This window comes from Odontesthes bonariensis, chromosome 11 (assembly GCF_027942865.1).
Source record: "Odontesthes bonariensis isolate fOdoBon6 chromosome 11, fOdoBon6.hap1, whole genome shotgun sequence".
NCBI classification, from domain to species: domain Eukaryota; kingdom Metazoa; phylum Chordata; class Actinopteri; order Atheriniformes; family Atherinopsidae; genus Odontesthes; species Odontesthes bonariensis.
The window spans coordinates 18335898-18351746 of record NC_134516.1 but is presented as its reverse complement, the minus strand read 5'-3'; the positions used below and the strand labels follow the sequence as shown (position 1 = coordinate 18351746).

At 39.7% G+C, this 15849-nt stretch overlaps 1 protein-coding gene across 1 annotated transcript in view; it reads right to left on the bottom strand.

The window, feature by feature from the left end:
- Positions 1-15849, bottom strand: part of zranb3 (zinc finger, RAN-binding domain containing 3) — a 148656-nt gene that overhangs the window by 112005 nt on the left and 20802 nt on the right. Inside the window, exons 5-8 of the mRNA XM_075477837.1 lie at positions 14984-15215; positions 6837-6922; positions 4952-5123; positions 259-393 (exon numbers count right to left, since the gene is read on the bottom strand). Of these exons, the coding sequence (XP_075333952.1) occupies positions 259-393; positions 4952-5123; positions 6837-6922; positions 14984-15215 (625 nt within the window). The remainder of the gene's footprint in view (positions 1-258; positions 394-4951; positions 5124-6836; positions 6923-14983; positions 15216-15849) is intronic.

Below are 15849 nucleotides of genomic sequence, written 5' to 3'. Positions count from 1 at the left end.
TCCAGACTAAAGAGGAGAGGGACCATCCAGCTTGTTACCTGCACCTCTGATGGTATGAGGGGGCATTAGTGTTTATAGAACTGGAAACCTGCTCATCTTGAAAGGCTCCATCAATCTTATATCAACTTAATCACATTTCCTATTGATATTTTGATAATATCGTTATCTTAAATGCTCTCGAGCACAATAATCATGTTGTGAAAATGAGCTTCAGACGCATGCGATGCATACCGGCGACACCACCTGGTCTCCCATTACCTTGGCAACAGCTGTTTGCTTGTACATCCGTGTCACAAGGCTCATGACCTCAGTATAGGGGTTGTCTGTGGCAGTGCCCCTCGACCCCAGGCCCTTCATCAGCCTCTCCCACTCCGCGACGCTGGCCGAGGCCTCCTGAAAAACAAGCAAAGACGGTCAGGCTGCGTCCTTTCATTCTTCATCCACCCTTCTTCTCCTTCTTGTTCTCTCCTGTTATTGAGATATAAAAGGGCAAAACAATTAATGGCGCTGCTGGGTGTCCTACTTTTCCTGGAGGAGAATGAAAGTAAAAAGGGAGACAAAAAAAAAAAAGAAGAAAATACAAAGAGGGAGAGATGGAGAATTCCCAAGGATGCTTCCCCCTCCGACTGGGCTGCTGTGCTAGTTGGGTCATGAGCGCCTCCCAATTATAGCCGGCTTGTGACAAGCCGGGGTCGAAGATAGAGAAGCAGGCCGGCCGTTACAATAAATCAAAAGGCACCTCGCGTGCTCTCAAGGTGATTGGCGAGAAGTATTTAAGGCGTGAGCGGGTATCCTGCCAGAGAAGAGCAGCATATGCTGCCTCCTGCTCATAAACAAGAGACCGAGTGTCACAACATGTAGGTTAGCTCCAAACTAAGAAAAAACCTCAACTACAAAAGTAGGCTTCGCGAGGCATCTTATGCATGAATCTGACAAGATTTAGCTATGATAGCTGATTCATTTCAAGTAAAAAACAGCCATTAACACTGGAAAAAATCAAAGTCTTACCAAGTATTTTTGTCTCATTTCTAGTCCAAATATCTCATTACACTTAATATAAGACACAACTGCCTAACAAGTACTATTTCAGCCAGATATAGGGACTTGTTTGAAGACAATACATCTTGAATATCTTGTTAAATGAAAAAGTCTTGAAAACAAATTGTTTTGAGTCACATATCATATGAAACAAGCATTTTTTTTACATTTGAAGAGGTTTTTTAAGCTAATTTCGAGATCAGTTTTATCTCAAAAGTCCTAAATATCACATCTTATTTCAAGAAATCTTGACAAGCCAATTTTCACTAGTTCTATTGGCAGATTTTTTTTTGCTTATTTCAAGCAAAAACGTCTTTTATTAGTTGTTTTTTTACTTATTTTTGGTCGGGCATTTTTTCCAGTGCTCCTCCAACTTTAACCACTTTTACCGCTGGAGGTTATTCTGCGCCTGTTGTTTAACAAGTCTCAGTTTAATCCTGGAGGTGCGACAACACAAAACGTGTAAAGATTCAGTAGAAAAACACACGTTCTGGGAGTCACATGATGGAAACTGAACCATATGGCACGCCGAGGGAAGGTGGAGGCTGGTCCATGCCTGATTAAGCACATACTGTACATAAAGGGGGAGGCAAAGGGGAGAGGGGGGAGAAAAGCATGATATAGATTAATATATATATTCACAGCAAGTAAGTTTCCCACACTATGTTTACTGAACTGGTACAACGAACAGATTTTTGTGAAACATGAAAGCTTTGCACGATTTGGTGAAAAAAAATTTGCATTTCAGTGGCTTCAAACCTCGTCAAAGTCAAGGACGTCTGAATGAATAAATAGTATCATATCGCAGGAGTACAAAGCTGTGCTTCCTTCATGTTTTTCTCTCAGATGTTTCGCTAAGCGGCACCTTCATAATAAACACAATGCTGAGGCTGTCTCCCGACGCTTTTTTACCCCTCATTAAAAATTGTACATTCAAGCATTCGTACATTCCTCATCAGCTGAAAAAAATAAGAAATAAAATTTAAAAAAAACAAAACAAATCCTGAGTGGCTAAGCTCGATGATATTCACCAGACGAACGCCGACAAAAGGCCAGAGCTGGAAACGTAAAGGGCAGGAGGGGCATAAAAAGTGTCTGGCGTTGGAAGATAAAAGCCATCATTAGGGAGTAAAATGAGACGGGAGGAATAAACTGCTCCTGGTTCTCAGGATATCTCGTCAGTCTGCTAAGCTTCAACAAACAGCTCGAAAAACAGTGTCCACGCAGTCTTTAATGTCCTATGTTGGCAACATTTCCTGCTGCTGAGAAGCACAACAGCTTCACCAGTCCTTCACCTGCGAGGATGGACTGGAGCCCGCAGGAAAAATACCTTCGAAGCTGCCGTTTATGGTCAGCATCAGTGAAGACCAGGCTTAAAACTTTCCTTTCTGATAAAGCTTATAGTTAGGGATGGCTCAGGTGATCCTGGAACATCCCATAGTTAAGCTGCTATAGGCCCAGACTGCTGGGGGGCCTCATCTGTCACCTTTCCTCACTTTACTCTCTTTTTCCCCCGTTTATTTTCTCAAATGATATTATGTACATGTGACATTATTGTGGTCATTAACTTGTGGAAGATTTTCTGTGCCATCAGAGTTTGAATATGAATTTCTTATATTGAATTTTTACAGCATCAAAATCAGAGTTTGAATTGGCACAGAAAAACTTCCATATTAACTGGTGTTTCCCTGTTCCAGCAGGTATCCTTTGAATGGTGTTACAGTGGGTTTTTCCTCTTTTCTGTCTTGTCAAACCCCAGCTGGTGGAGGCGGATGGCCACCCTTCCTGAGTCTGGTTCTGCCAGAGGTTTCTTCCTGTTCAAAGGGAGTCGTTCCTCTCCACAGTCGCCTCAGGCACGCTCAGGAGGGGAGAGGACAATAATCACCGAACAATAAGCTCCTGTTCTCCCACATGTGAGGTTGCATTACCTCAAAAACTAACAACAAAAACTCTTAGAGGAAGCTACTGAGTGTATCCTCTGAGAACCGGGGCTCCACTTACCAAATACACAGAGCAGGAATAATCCAGGAATCTTTTAAAAATACATTTTTTGTGTCGTATCACCAGAGGGTGCCGGTGTAGGCGTTGGGATTCAGTAAAAGAAGTAGTTCCCGTAAAAAAAGGAAAGAAGAAGAAGAAATTAAACTGCTGTGGAGCTCCACGTGATGAACTTTACTTTCATCTGGGAATATCTGGGACATCACATCATTTCTGAGACAACTCCATCCACAAAAATGTATTTTAATGAATCCCACTTTTCTTTTTTTATCCCGTATATTCACGTTTTATATAACTCTGTTAGAATCTCAGTGTTTTTAGGGCGTTTTGGTGCATTTACAGTTAAAACGTGCATCGTTACTGTCAAATAAACGAATAAGACGGATAATTAAAATGTTTCTATTCCACCTTAATCCTTCACAAGTCTTCTTTAAGACCTTTAATGAGCATGTCAACTGTTTTGCCCCCCAGTGGAGCTTTTTTACTGTTTCTATTCACCTTCGAAACGTCTTTGAAATACAACGACAACGTAAACAGAGCTCCTGACAGGACTGCAGGCCGGGTCAGAAATAAGGAAAGCCGGAAGCGCCATAATTCATCTCTGGTTTCACAAGATTTAAACAGAGCTTTTAACAGAGCTCTTTGAAATACATTAAAGTGAGAAAAAACATCACTTTTTACTGTATTGGAGACCTTCCTTCTGTTCTGAATGGCCAGTCTTAAAGTTTTGTAACCAATGAGTGAAACCACACTGATTACCAGAGAGAAAACTGTGTAAAAAGCAGTGCTTTTACTTGTAAAAACTCATGTTTTTGGTTGTATTTTAAAAAAGCAGCGTTAAAAAGGAGCATTTATGAGCATTTCATGTCAGAAGTGTTTTAATGTGCCAAATGGCAGGTGTAAAAAAGGTTCTGCAATCATGTTAAAACAGAGGTAAATAATGGAAATTTTGGCTTGCATAGCGCCACATTAACATTCACGTGTACGTTCACATGCATGCAGCACAGCGTGGGAGGCAGAAAGCACAAACCATAACATTGTGGAGACTAAAAGAGGCACGAACACCTCCACAGAAGATACAGAAGCAGAAACACCCTGATATCCTCTCTATGATGCAGCAAACACTCTCACACTCAGAGCTCAGAGCTTCCAAAGCTTTTTCTTTTTCTGAATCTTAAAGCAGCAGCAGAAACTTCTGCAGCTCGGCCCAAACTGAAGCATTATTTATCATGCGGGAATCATGGAGTAAAGTAAGCAAAAGGAAACTGTGACGAGGAACGATTCCTCTGCAGTTTAGGCTTATTTGTTCATTACTTTATAAGAAAATGTAAAGTAACCTCATTTAGCTTTTGGGTTTTGCACCGTTTGGGATTGTTTTTTAATGGATATTTCACTTTTATGACTCACATTCTATAGAAAATGTGATAATGTACAAAAATAAAAAATAAATTAAAAAAATTGCACAACTGCTCATTTTGCACTAATAACATTTGCACAAATATCATCATAGTACAATATAATGTAAATTATCCATATACCCCATATTTTATCCATATACCCTATATTTCTTATTGGTTCAGTCTGCTCAGTTAAATTTATTTTTACCTTTATTGTTAAATGTACAAATCTGTTTCTATTTAGTTTACTCATGTTTATTATTATTATTATTTACCCTACTCTTCATACTGTAGATTTGTTTATAGCTGATGTTTTATTTTCTATTTTTATTCTATTCTATTTGCTTGTTTTTCCTTTAATTGTTTACATATCTTTTATACTGTACGCTGTTGCAACACAATAATTTCCCAAATGGGATGAATAAAGTACTTATCTATCTATCTATCTATCTGTCTATCTACAGAACATCTGGAGGCATATATCTGCGCATCTAACACAACCGTGTTCAAGCAAGCACCTTGGCAGCATCCTTGGGCAGGTCGAAGGGGATACGCTGGCGAACTTTAGGGGGCAGCTGGGTGAGAACTTCAGCCTTGAGACGCCGGATCATAATCTGGCTCAGCCGCTGGTGGAGCTCCTTCAGGTTGGACGCCCCGCGACAGTCCCACTGCCTGCGAGGTCCAAAATACCTGCAAAGACAAACTCAACTCAACTCAACTTTATTCATAAAGCCCTGAAACAAAGTGCTGTACATGAGTAAAAACACGAAATATAAGGAATAAAACATAAGAACAATGTAAAAACAATCATAAACAAAAACAATATTAAAACAATAAAAACAATAAAAGAAACAGAGTCTCATGCTGGGTTAAAAGCCAGGGAAAATAAATGGGTTTTAAGACGGGTTTTAAAAAACCCAAACGAATGAGATGAAGCGGCGCCTGCCGATGGAAATGTTTATTTAAGTACCCAGACAGAAAACACACATTTACTCTGCGGCGCTGCTGTGCAGGAACAGTTAGCGGCATTAAAACCTTCCCACCTGGGATCTGCTTTCCATCGTTTACGGCCGAGCAGCTCTGCTGGAACCGGCCTGGGGGATCCGGATTCTTTCTTTGCTTTAAGGGCACTTTGCAAAACAGGAAACTATTTTGTCCAATAGCTCTTCAACGGCAGGTTCATCCCAAAACTTTTACAATTTATCAGCCAAATGGTTTGTTAGAATAGCACTGGCGCTCCACACAAAGGCTGGTTATCTGCCACGTTGGCTGAAAGTGTGGACAAACTTCACATGGCACTGCCAAAATCTCTGGCTTCACACTTTGGTGTTTAAAGTTTGAGCTGATGAAGGATAGAAAAATACTTCTTCTAAAATGTGTAGTCTGAACCAGCAGCCTTCTTTAACCAGTTTTACTGTCTGTCTCCCAGGTTTGTGCCCACTGCAACTTCCCTTTTATGAAAGGGACAAGATGGAAAGCTCAGATGGCACCGCCTGGTGTCTCAAAGCAGGCATCCCCCAGTCACAATAAGAGCTATCATATACAAAGTGTTATCACTGATGGCGCCAATCCCATCCCCAACCTGGCTGCCAACTTTGATGGACATCCAAAACAATGCATTTGATGTGTTTGTTCACACGTGTAACTGATCGTCGCTGGGAAATAGCAGCCAGCTGGCATCTGACGCTTGGCTTGGGTTGCCTGGCTCTCACATCAGACTCTTACCTTCGCACCAACGCCACTCCAGTCTCAGGTACAGCCCACCTTATCCCAACAGACACAACCTAATGCTAGGTGACATCTACCTAAACTGGGCCACTTTCACATAAACCATAAAGAGTAGAAGAATGAGAGAATTATGCCTTCTGGATTCTCATTTCTACTGGTTGGACCAAATCAGAGGAGGTAGTAAGATTTATTTAAGATTAGAGAACACCTTATTGGCCATTTGATAACATGCTCAAAGAAGGTTTGGGCAGGATGAAAGATCAGAAGCTTTGCATTTATTAAATGAAGCAAAGATCTGGAGCTACATGTAGCGACGTTCCCCATCGAACTTAGTGAGCTTAAATATTTACATCCAAATGAGACAAAGGTGTCGAAAGCTTGTAGGATCTTCGCAATAAAACTGTCATTAAAGGGTCAGAATACTTATGTAAATGGCACATTTCAGTGATGTATTCGTATTAAATGAACAAAAAAAACTGAATACTAACATGCTAACATAGGTCTAATGCAACAAAATGTGGAAACTTTCCATTGCCACCATTTTCTTAGCCATTTAAAGGCCAAAAATCCATTTTTAAAGGGTTTTATAAATGCCTGGAGGGTGAAAAAAAAAAAACAGCCAGTACCAGTAAACTAGAAGAATTAGAAAATGAGAAGACATTTGGAAAATGTCACCTGTAATGGGCATTGCAGTATTTCTTGGCGTAGTCTGACCACGTTCCAAACCTCTTGGGATACAGAGCATCAATCTGCATGAAAAGCTGTGGGAGACACAGACAGGTAATAAAATTAAGAGCAAGTTTGTACAAAACAACTAATTAATGCAAGGGGGAACGATCTGTGAAAAGCTGGAAGGATACTGCGTGATGACAATTTAGCAATTAAGCCATTAATATCTTTACTGCCCAGCATCCCGCTCATCTCACATTTGAGTCGTAGCAACAACAACTGACAACATCAAAAGTTTAATAAATCAAAAGATAAGGTAAAGAAAAGAGCAATAAAACACTTAACCGCAGATATATCGACCTAACAATGGCACTTTCTAACGTTCCGTTTGTCGGCTTTATCAGCCTATAGCAGTGGCTGATATTTATCTTCGACTTTGCCCTGAAGCTGATTTTAAATTTGGTGGGAACAAATATTCTTTCTTGGCCTTGTAAGCACAGAAAAATCATTGAGTTGGTAATTGTTCAGCAGGCCATGAAGTCTTTGGAAACTTTTTTTTGTATGTCAAACAACAAATCTTTTTATGTGCAGGGTTGTAATTTCAGATGAAACTATTTGTGCCAAATAAAAGACGCTGAAATACTTTAAAACTGTTCTGTTATTTCATAAAACATATTTTCCATCACTTCCTCGGCATTGAAAGGAAAGTAAATTAAAAGAGCAATCAATATTGGCAATCAGCCATCTGGCAAAATTGGAATTTGACAGTTTAACTTTGGTATAGGCCCAGAATGTCTTGAAGAATAGGTGCACCCGTATAAACAAAAATGATTTGCTTCTTACAGGGGCTGTGTTAGCTATTAGCAAATGAGCAGCAAAAATTACTTATATAAGGAAAACTTAAGAAAAGTTCAGTTCATGAACAAGTAAACACACCCAACCATTTCAGAGCCCTCTGCAGTATATCAAGACAACTAGCTTACTGTGACTTAAGTTAGCCAACAGTAAATATAGCTGTGTCAGTGACATTAGCTTACAGCTTTTCTGTGCTAATGTGCTAATGTTACACTGTGTTTTTAGCAGCTACAAACATCCTGTAATTGCTAAAAACACCAATTAAAATTCAACAAATCCCTAGTTTTTAAATGTTTTCTTACTTAAACTAGCCTGCGGTGGCTAATATTAGCTAGCTTTGTTAGCAAAGCTTTGACTGCTGGGTGGCACAGTGTAACTGACATGCTAAGATAAGCTAACTAGCTAGCTTTATTAGCAACGCTTTGACTGCTGGGTGGCACTGTGTAACTGACATGCTAAGACAAGCTAACTAGCTAGCTTTGTTAGTAAAGCTTTGACTGCTGGGTGGCACTGTGTAACTGACATGCTAAGACAAGCTAACTAGCTAGCTTTGTTAGCAAAGCTTCGACTGCTGGGTGGCACTGTGTAACTGACATGCTAAGACAAGCTAACTAGCTAGTGTCACAAATGGTTGTAATTTTCCTCCCACTTATCTACCTTTTGACAGTGAAATATTTGTTTTAAAAGTTACATTTCTTTGTATTACATTTTGTGTCTTAACCATGTCCTGATTAGGCAGCAGGGCGTTGTAGCTACTACTTCTTTCACAGCAGACATTTAGGTTTGTCTAAGCACTAACAGCACTGGTGTAATTCATAATGTGCTTATATTGGGAAATTTGATTGGACTAAACCATTGTTCACAAACTTTACCTCACCTGTGCTTTTTTCCTTTTGCTATAGCAAGAGAAAACGTGGCCAATCTTGTTTAAATTCACATACCGTTCACCTTCTTGTGTTTGAAGGCTGTATGTAACGTGTATGTAAATGTAAAACAGAGACCTTAACTGTGCCAACAGTTTTTGTTTGCAGTTTTTTTTGCCCAAGGTCCTGCTGTCCTTCGCCTAGTTTACTGTACCAGTCTGCACACGGTGTGCAACTGAGCGGTAATCTGTGTCATTTGCAATTATCCAGGTCAAACTGCTGCACTGGAAAAAATCTAAATCTTACCAAGTATATTTGTCTCATTGAGTATCTCATTACACTTGATATAACACACAATTGCCTAACAAGTACCATTTCAGCACGATATAGGGACTTGTTTTAATACATTACATCTTGAACATCTTGTTAAGTGAAAAAGTCTTGAAACCATCTTGTTTTGAGTCATATTTCACATGAAAGAAGCTATTTTTTCCATTTGAAAAGGTTTTTAAGCTAATTTCAAGATCACTTTTAACTCAAAAGTCCCAAATATCACATCTTATTTCAAGAAATCTTGACAAGCCGATTTTCATTAGTTCCATTGGCAGATTTTTTTTTGCTTATTTCAAGCAAAAACGTCTCGTATTTGTTGTTTTTTTACTTATTTTTAAAGGAGCATTTTTTCCAGTGTGTGCAGTCGAACTCGGTGGGGATCTGAAAAATCTGATAACACAAAGAAAACCAGTGCGCTAAACAACTTAAAGCCATTTCTTTCACTTGATTTTAGCAAATAAAGAGTGAATTTACATCCCAGGTTGCAGCAAAGGCCCCAGACAGAGTGAACTCGCTGCATTCCCGTCAATTTGCCTCCATTTCTGAAGTAATGGCAGGTAATCATCAGAAAGGCACTTTGAATAAGCAGCCACAGTGAAGAGGGCTGTTCTAAATTCAGCATTTGTTCAACAGCAGCTTTGCATTTTCTCCCCTCACACTGTTGATATAATAGGTGGGAGGAATGAGGGCACATCATGAACAGTGCGGCGTGCCCTGAGCGGTGTGTGTGCGAGCTCCATGTCAGAGCCGCGGTGAGTAATGATGGCAGCGAGGAGACTGGCACACGGGCAGGGACAGGGCTTATCAGCTTTATGCTGAGGATGATAAAATGTTATATTCGCTTCTGGATCCTCGTGGCACAGAAAGAGATGATATCTAAAAACCTAACCAACTGCAGGCAGTCACTGGCAAAAACAGGATGGTATTCATCACACACACACACGCCAAGTATCTAACACACACTCGCATTTTCTTGATGACACATCTTGAGATTTCTAACAAGTGTGAACTTCACTTTGTTTTGGAATTAATTAGATGCCTGAATTTCATCAGTTAATTATCATGATCCAGGCAATAATTAAGTTTTTCCTCATGACAGCACAATCCAAGTCTCGTCTAACATAAATAGTTTGATACCATCGCCAGAAAATCTACGATATCAGCCCCTGATAGACGGTCAAACAGTTTATCGTCACCTCACTGTGCAAACCAGGCCGACATACCTTAGCTACCACAAACCTAAAGGTACAAGCTTTTCAAAATTAAAACTTTTTAATAGGGCTGGGCAACGATTAAAATGTTTAATCTAATTAATCGCATGATTTCCCTGATTAATCACGATTAATCGCAGTTGTACGCAAAATCCAAAAATGAATTCAAAAGTAGTGTATAGCTTTTAGCATTTAGTTTTATTTTAAATGTGTTGCCATATGAATGAAAGTGCCATAACATTTGTTGTGCAAACACACTTTTAACATCAGCATCTTTCTGTAGTTTTTATGTAGAAGCCTCGCTCCACTGTCTGTTTCCTTGAATGACTTGCTGCTATCAGTTGTGTGTTTTGTCTTTAAGTGATATTTTAGACTGGAACTACTACGCTGAGAAGACAATTCAACTTGGCAGTGTTTACAGATGACTTTGGTTCTGTCGACTCCGCCGTCTGGAAGAACTTTAAAATGAAAATGGCCGAGTAAAAGTTCCGTACCCTTCTCCATGTTTGGTGGATCCGCCGATTACTTTCTTTTCCGGTTCCACAGCAGACAGCAACAGACTTTTACAAAATAAAAGCCTGTGAGCAACAGACTTTTACAAAATAAAAGCTTGTGAGCAACAGACTTTTACAAAATAAAAGCCTGTGACCAACAGACTTTTACAAAATAAAAGCCTGTGACCAACAGACTTTTACAAAATAAAAGCCTGTGCGCAACAGACTTTTACAATAATAAAATAAATAATAAAACAGGGGTGGTTTGTGGCGTAGTGGGTTGAGCAGGCGCCCCATGTACAGAGGCTACAGTCCTCGCTGCAGCTGGTTCGAGTCCCGCATCGGACGGCCCTGTGCTGCGTGTTGTTCCCCCTCTCTCTGCCCCCTGCTTCCTGTCTCTCTGAATTTCTCTATCCATTAAAAGGCACAAAAGCCCCCAAAAAAATGTTAAAAATGTTATTTTATTATTATTTTTTCTTTAAAAACTGCGTTAATGCGTGATAAAATATTTATCGGCGTTAAATAATTAGCGAGTTAAGGCGATAATAACGAGTTAACTCGCCCAGCCCTAGTTTTTAAGCACCAAAAAGTCTACATTCATAAATGAACCCTGATATCCTGGTTTCTGTGGAACATATTCACAGGCGTTCATGTCCAACACAGTTCATTTAGCAGAACCAAGTTTCTAAACCGAGATGACAAGGCAGTTCAATTTATCAGTTACCAAAAAAAAAAAGAGGGGTGGAAAGTGTCATAAGGGAACACAGTACAGAAGAAAACAGTGTTTTCAGGCCAGTAAAAAAGCAACAGAGTGAGTCCAAAAGGCAGCAAAATGTGGAGCACTTAAAACGACACGAGGGCATAAATATATGCAACTAAGTATTAGTTTCCTTTGTAAAAACACTGGATGATATTCTCAGTTATGTGCGTCGCTGTCAGCCCCATCAGGTGCCGTTTCTGTTAAATGTGGCAGGTTGAAACGTACCCATGCTATGAATATTTTACCCAAAGAGTTCAGAGAATCTAAAGCTACTGCATGCTGCTGATGCTGCAAAACGAGGAGAGCAGAAGAACACCGAGAGAGAAACCTTCAGGAATTTACACGTTTCTACAAGTTTTTATGATCGAGTTACTTCATTACTGAGTCAACAAGAAATGATAAACAATGAAAACGCACTTCTTAAAGCGGCGTTATTACAATCCAATGACTGCCAACTGCATTTTTACCCCCCAGAGGACGTTGTGTAATATCTGTGAGCAAGAAAACCTTCTGCAGCTCCATTGTTGTCCTGCATTAAAACCAACTTTAGTTGAAACCATCTCTTTTAAACACTAATAAGAAATGTGTATTAATTAAGTAAAAAAAAAAAATAGCCCTCAATTAACAGTATTATTTCCTACTACTTAACAACCCGAACCTTCTTTCACATTAAAAACAAACATCAACAGTTTTTTCTTTTAAAATCATTAAAATCAGCTTTTCACAATGAAATATTTAGTCAAAACAGCAACAAATTTCATCTTTGATCAATATAATGATTAAAAAGGGGCGTGGAGAAAAGATGGTGATTATCTTTTTTCATGCAAACACTGGGGAATGACCCTTTTAAATCAGATTTAACAGGAAAAACCTCCTTTTGAGACTCGATTCGTCTCCAAAACGACGGTCAGTCATGTACAGAAATTCATTTTATGGGAAAAGTTGCTGCTTTTTGCGTAGCAGTTCTGCTCTAAAATTAGGTTTTTGGCTAAAAGAAGCATCTAGCTTTGCTTTGTTAGGATTATTTATGTTTAAGGCATCCACCCAGTTTTATTTCTACACCTTTTTTACAGGGTTCGATGTGAGGTCTAAACCTCACAGTTTAGCTGATTTTATAACTGTTAAACTCTTTGAATAAAGATCAAGGATATGAGATTAATATGAGTTTATTTAGGCAAAAAGTATTAAAAAAAACAAGCTCTCGGGGGCTTTGATGTGTTGCACGCAGGACATTTTGGTGCATCTTCTTTTGTTTTGAATGATTATGGGACCTTGGAGTTGTTGTGTTTTTACAAAGCTCAAACACATTTTTTGCACTGCGACTGCAAAGCAGAAGGAAAACGAGCCTCGATTTTTCTCCAAGATGAAGAGGCTCATTCTGCACGTCTTCTGCGTAATTAGGAAACACGATAAAATTGATGATAATTAACTGCCGGGCCGTCGTAAGTGATCACTTTAACGCATCACATGACAAAGTAACGGCCTTCCAGGGCCTGTGAATGTACGACGCTGCATCAGAGGCCGTCATCGCACTGGAAAAAAAATCAAAGTCTTACCAAGTATATTTGTCTTATTTCTAGTCCAAATATCTCATTACACTAAATATAAGACACAACTGCCTAACAAGCACTATTTCAGCCAGATATAGGGACTTGTTTGAAAACAATACATCTGGAATATCTTGTTAAATGAAAAAGTCTTGAAAACAAATTGTTTTTGAGTCACATATGAAGCTGATAACAAGCTTTTTTTTTTACATTTGAAGAGGTTTTAAAGCTAATTTCAAGCTCACTTTTATCTCAAAAGTCTTAAATATCACATCTTATTTCAAGAAATCTTGACAAGCCAATTTTCACTATGTCCATTGGCAGATATTTTTGCTTATTTCAAGCAAAAACGTCTTGTATTTGTTGGTTTTTTTAACTTATTTTTGGAGGGGCATTTTTTCCAGTGCGGGGTGAAGCAGCGTTTCTTATCGACTCTGTGGCGTCTTCACGTTGGATTTTCTATTCTCAAAGTCTTCCTCGGTGTCCGCAGCTGCAGTTCTGGAATGTGGCTGCAATCTGCAGCACACCTGCAGCCTAACACATAAAACAATGGTATAATAAATCATTATGCAGAGGGGGAACAGCTCGGCCTCTCTCCAAACACTGTTGTCCTGTGAATAGCCCTTCTTATTGTTTCTAAATTCAATAGAAATTGAATCTCTCCTCCTCCTGCGTTTCTTTTTATTACTCGTCTCGTTTATTGCGGCGCCGGGTCTGTTCATATCAGCCTCTGTAAATGAAGTTTTTGCAACAAAGGTTATTGAAATAAGACCATGGGATCCTGGAGGATGAGTGATGCCAAAGAGAGTTAATTGGCTTTCTGAATGTTGGATCAGAGTGGAGCATGTTACCATGGCGATCTACCTGCTTCGTAGGGTGGAACACCTTTCTGAGAGCCACAAACCGGCCGGCCGCTCGTCACCAGTGTGGCCTCAAGAGTCCCGTTTTCATCACGGACTGAAGGCAGTTTCTCCTCGTCCTCGGCTCCATTTTTAATCTTTTATTAAATTTTTTGAAGCAGGGTGAGGAGGAATTTTTGGATTCTGCAAGGTTTAAGTCATCCGGGGGGGAGGAAAACAAAACTTCCTGCTTCCCCACAAGGCGTCATTAAATTTTCATTACAGTCAAACCAGAGATGGGGACTCGAGTCACTGTGACTTGGACTCAAGTCGACTTAGAGTCGCTGTTTTGACGACTTGTGACTTGACAAAAAATAAAAGACTTGAGACTCGACTCGGAAGTTAAAGACTCGGCACTTGACTTGAGACACGATGACTTGAATGACTTGAGTGTTATTCAGACAGCCAGACGACAACTTCGAACTTTGTTCGTCATTTGAAGATCCATTTCTGACCACTAAGTGCTCGTCAAATTAGCTAATATCAGAGATGGGACCAAGTCACACATGTGCAAGTCCCAAGTAATTTTTTCTTGGGCAAGTCAAAGTCAAAGTCAGGTCACCTTACTATTGCAATTTGACCTGCAGAATCTGATCTTAATAAAGTGAAAAGACAAGATATAAGTAACTGTCCCCCACCCCGTATCATATCAAGCTAATGTTAGCTAACTACCGACTAGGCTAACAGGATAATATTAGCTAATTTGACAAGCACTTACTGGTCAGAATGGATCTTCAAATGACGAACAAAGTTCGAAGTTATGCTAGATGCTTAACACTCAAGTCATTCAAGTCATCGTGTCTCAAGTCAAGTGCCGAGTCTTTAACTTCCAAGTCTGAGTCGGGTCTCAAGTCTTTTATTTTTTGTCAAGTCACAAGTCATCAAAACAGCGACTCGAGTCGACTTGAGTCCAAGTCACAGTGACTTGAGTCCCCATCTCTGGCTAATATTATCCTGTTAGCCTAGTCGGTAGTTAGCTAACGTTAGCTTGATATGATACGGGTTGGACACATTGGCCAATGATGTTTACTGACAGTTACTTATATCTTGTCTTTTCACTTTATTAAGATCAGATTCTGCAGGTCAAATTGCAATAATAAGGTGACTTGACTTGACTTGAAAAAATTACTTGAGACTTGAAAGCTAAGACTTGAGACTTGCACATGTGTGACTTGGTCCCAACTTCATTACCTCTTCAGGTCGGCCCAGAGCCGGGGTGCCGGTGAGCAGGATGGCCCGCTTGGCGCTCTGAATCACGGGAGCAAGAATCTTCGTCCGCGCCGCGTTCCTGGATTTGAGGTAATGCGACTCGTCCACCACCACGATGGCGAACTGCTGCCTGTTCAGAGCCTCCACCAGGGGGCGAGCGTCAGTAGTGAGCAGGCCGTAGCCCAACACCGTCACCTTACTGCTGCCGATGCCCCTGGAAGGACAAGAGCACAAAACCTACATCAGCCATCAGGAAACAACACCAAACGAAGTTAAGGAAAGTATTAGTTATTTAAGTTAAGGAAAAAAAAAACACATTGCTCTGTTTCCCCCCAAAGATCAATGAATGAATGATTTCTTCAATAAAGAAGGAGCTTTGCTCATCCAACCAGCAGCTGTTACACAAACATGCTGCACTTGAAATAAACTAAATATTCAGATTTCATGAGCCGAGAAAAAGAATTGATCGCGTTTGCTGCGTGTTGATGCAGGATATCTGCTGCACACACATTTTAAACCGCAAGGAAATAAATGTTTGCCGAATAATTTTGGTTTGGGACGATGAAGACGTTTCCGTTCGGGGAGATTTTAAAGGTTTAAACTGTTTAAAAACAGGAATAAATGAAGATTCTGCTCGTCATATATAATGACTGCTGCACAGACTTGTTAAAACAAAGGAAATTGATATAATTTTCATGTATTGTTGATATATATATATATATATATATATGTTGTCAAAAAATGACCAAAAGCTGCTTTTAAACCACTCAAACCAAAGTGCTCTGCATCTTACATCAAATCATTAGAACATAACATGCCTAAAACCTGCAAAAACAATTCCTAAAGAC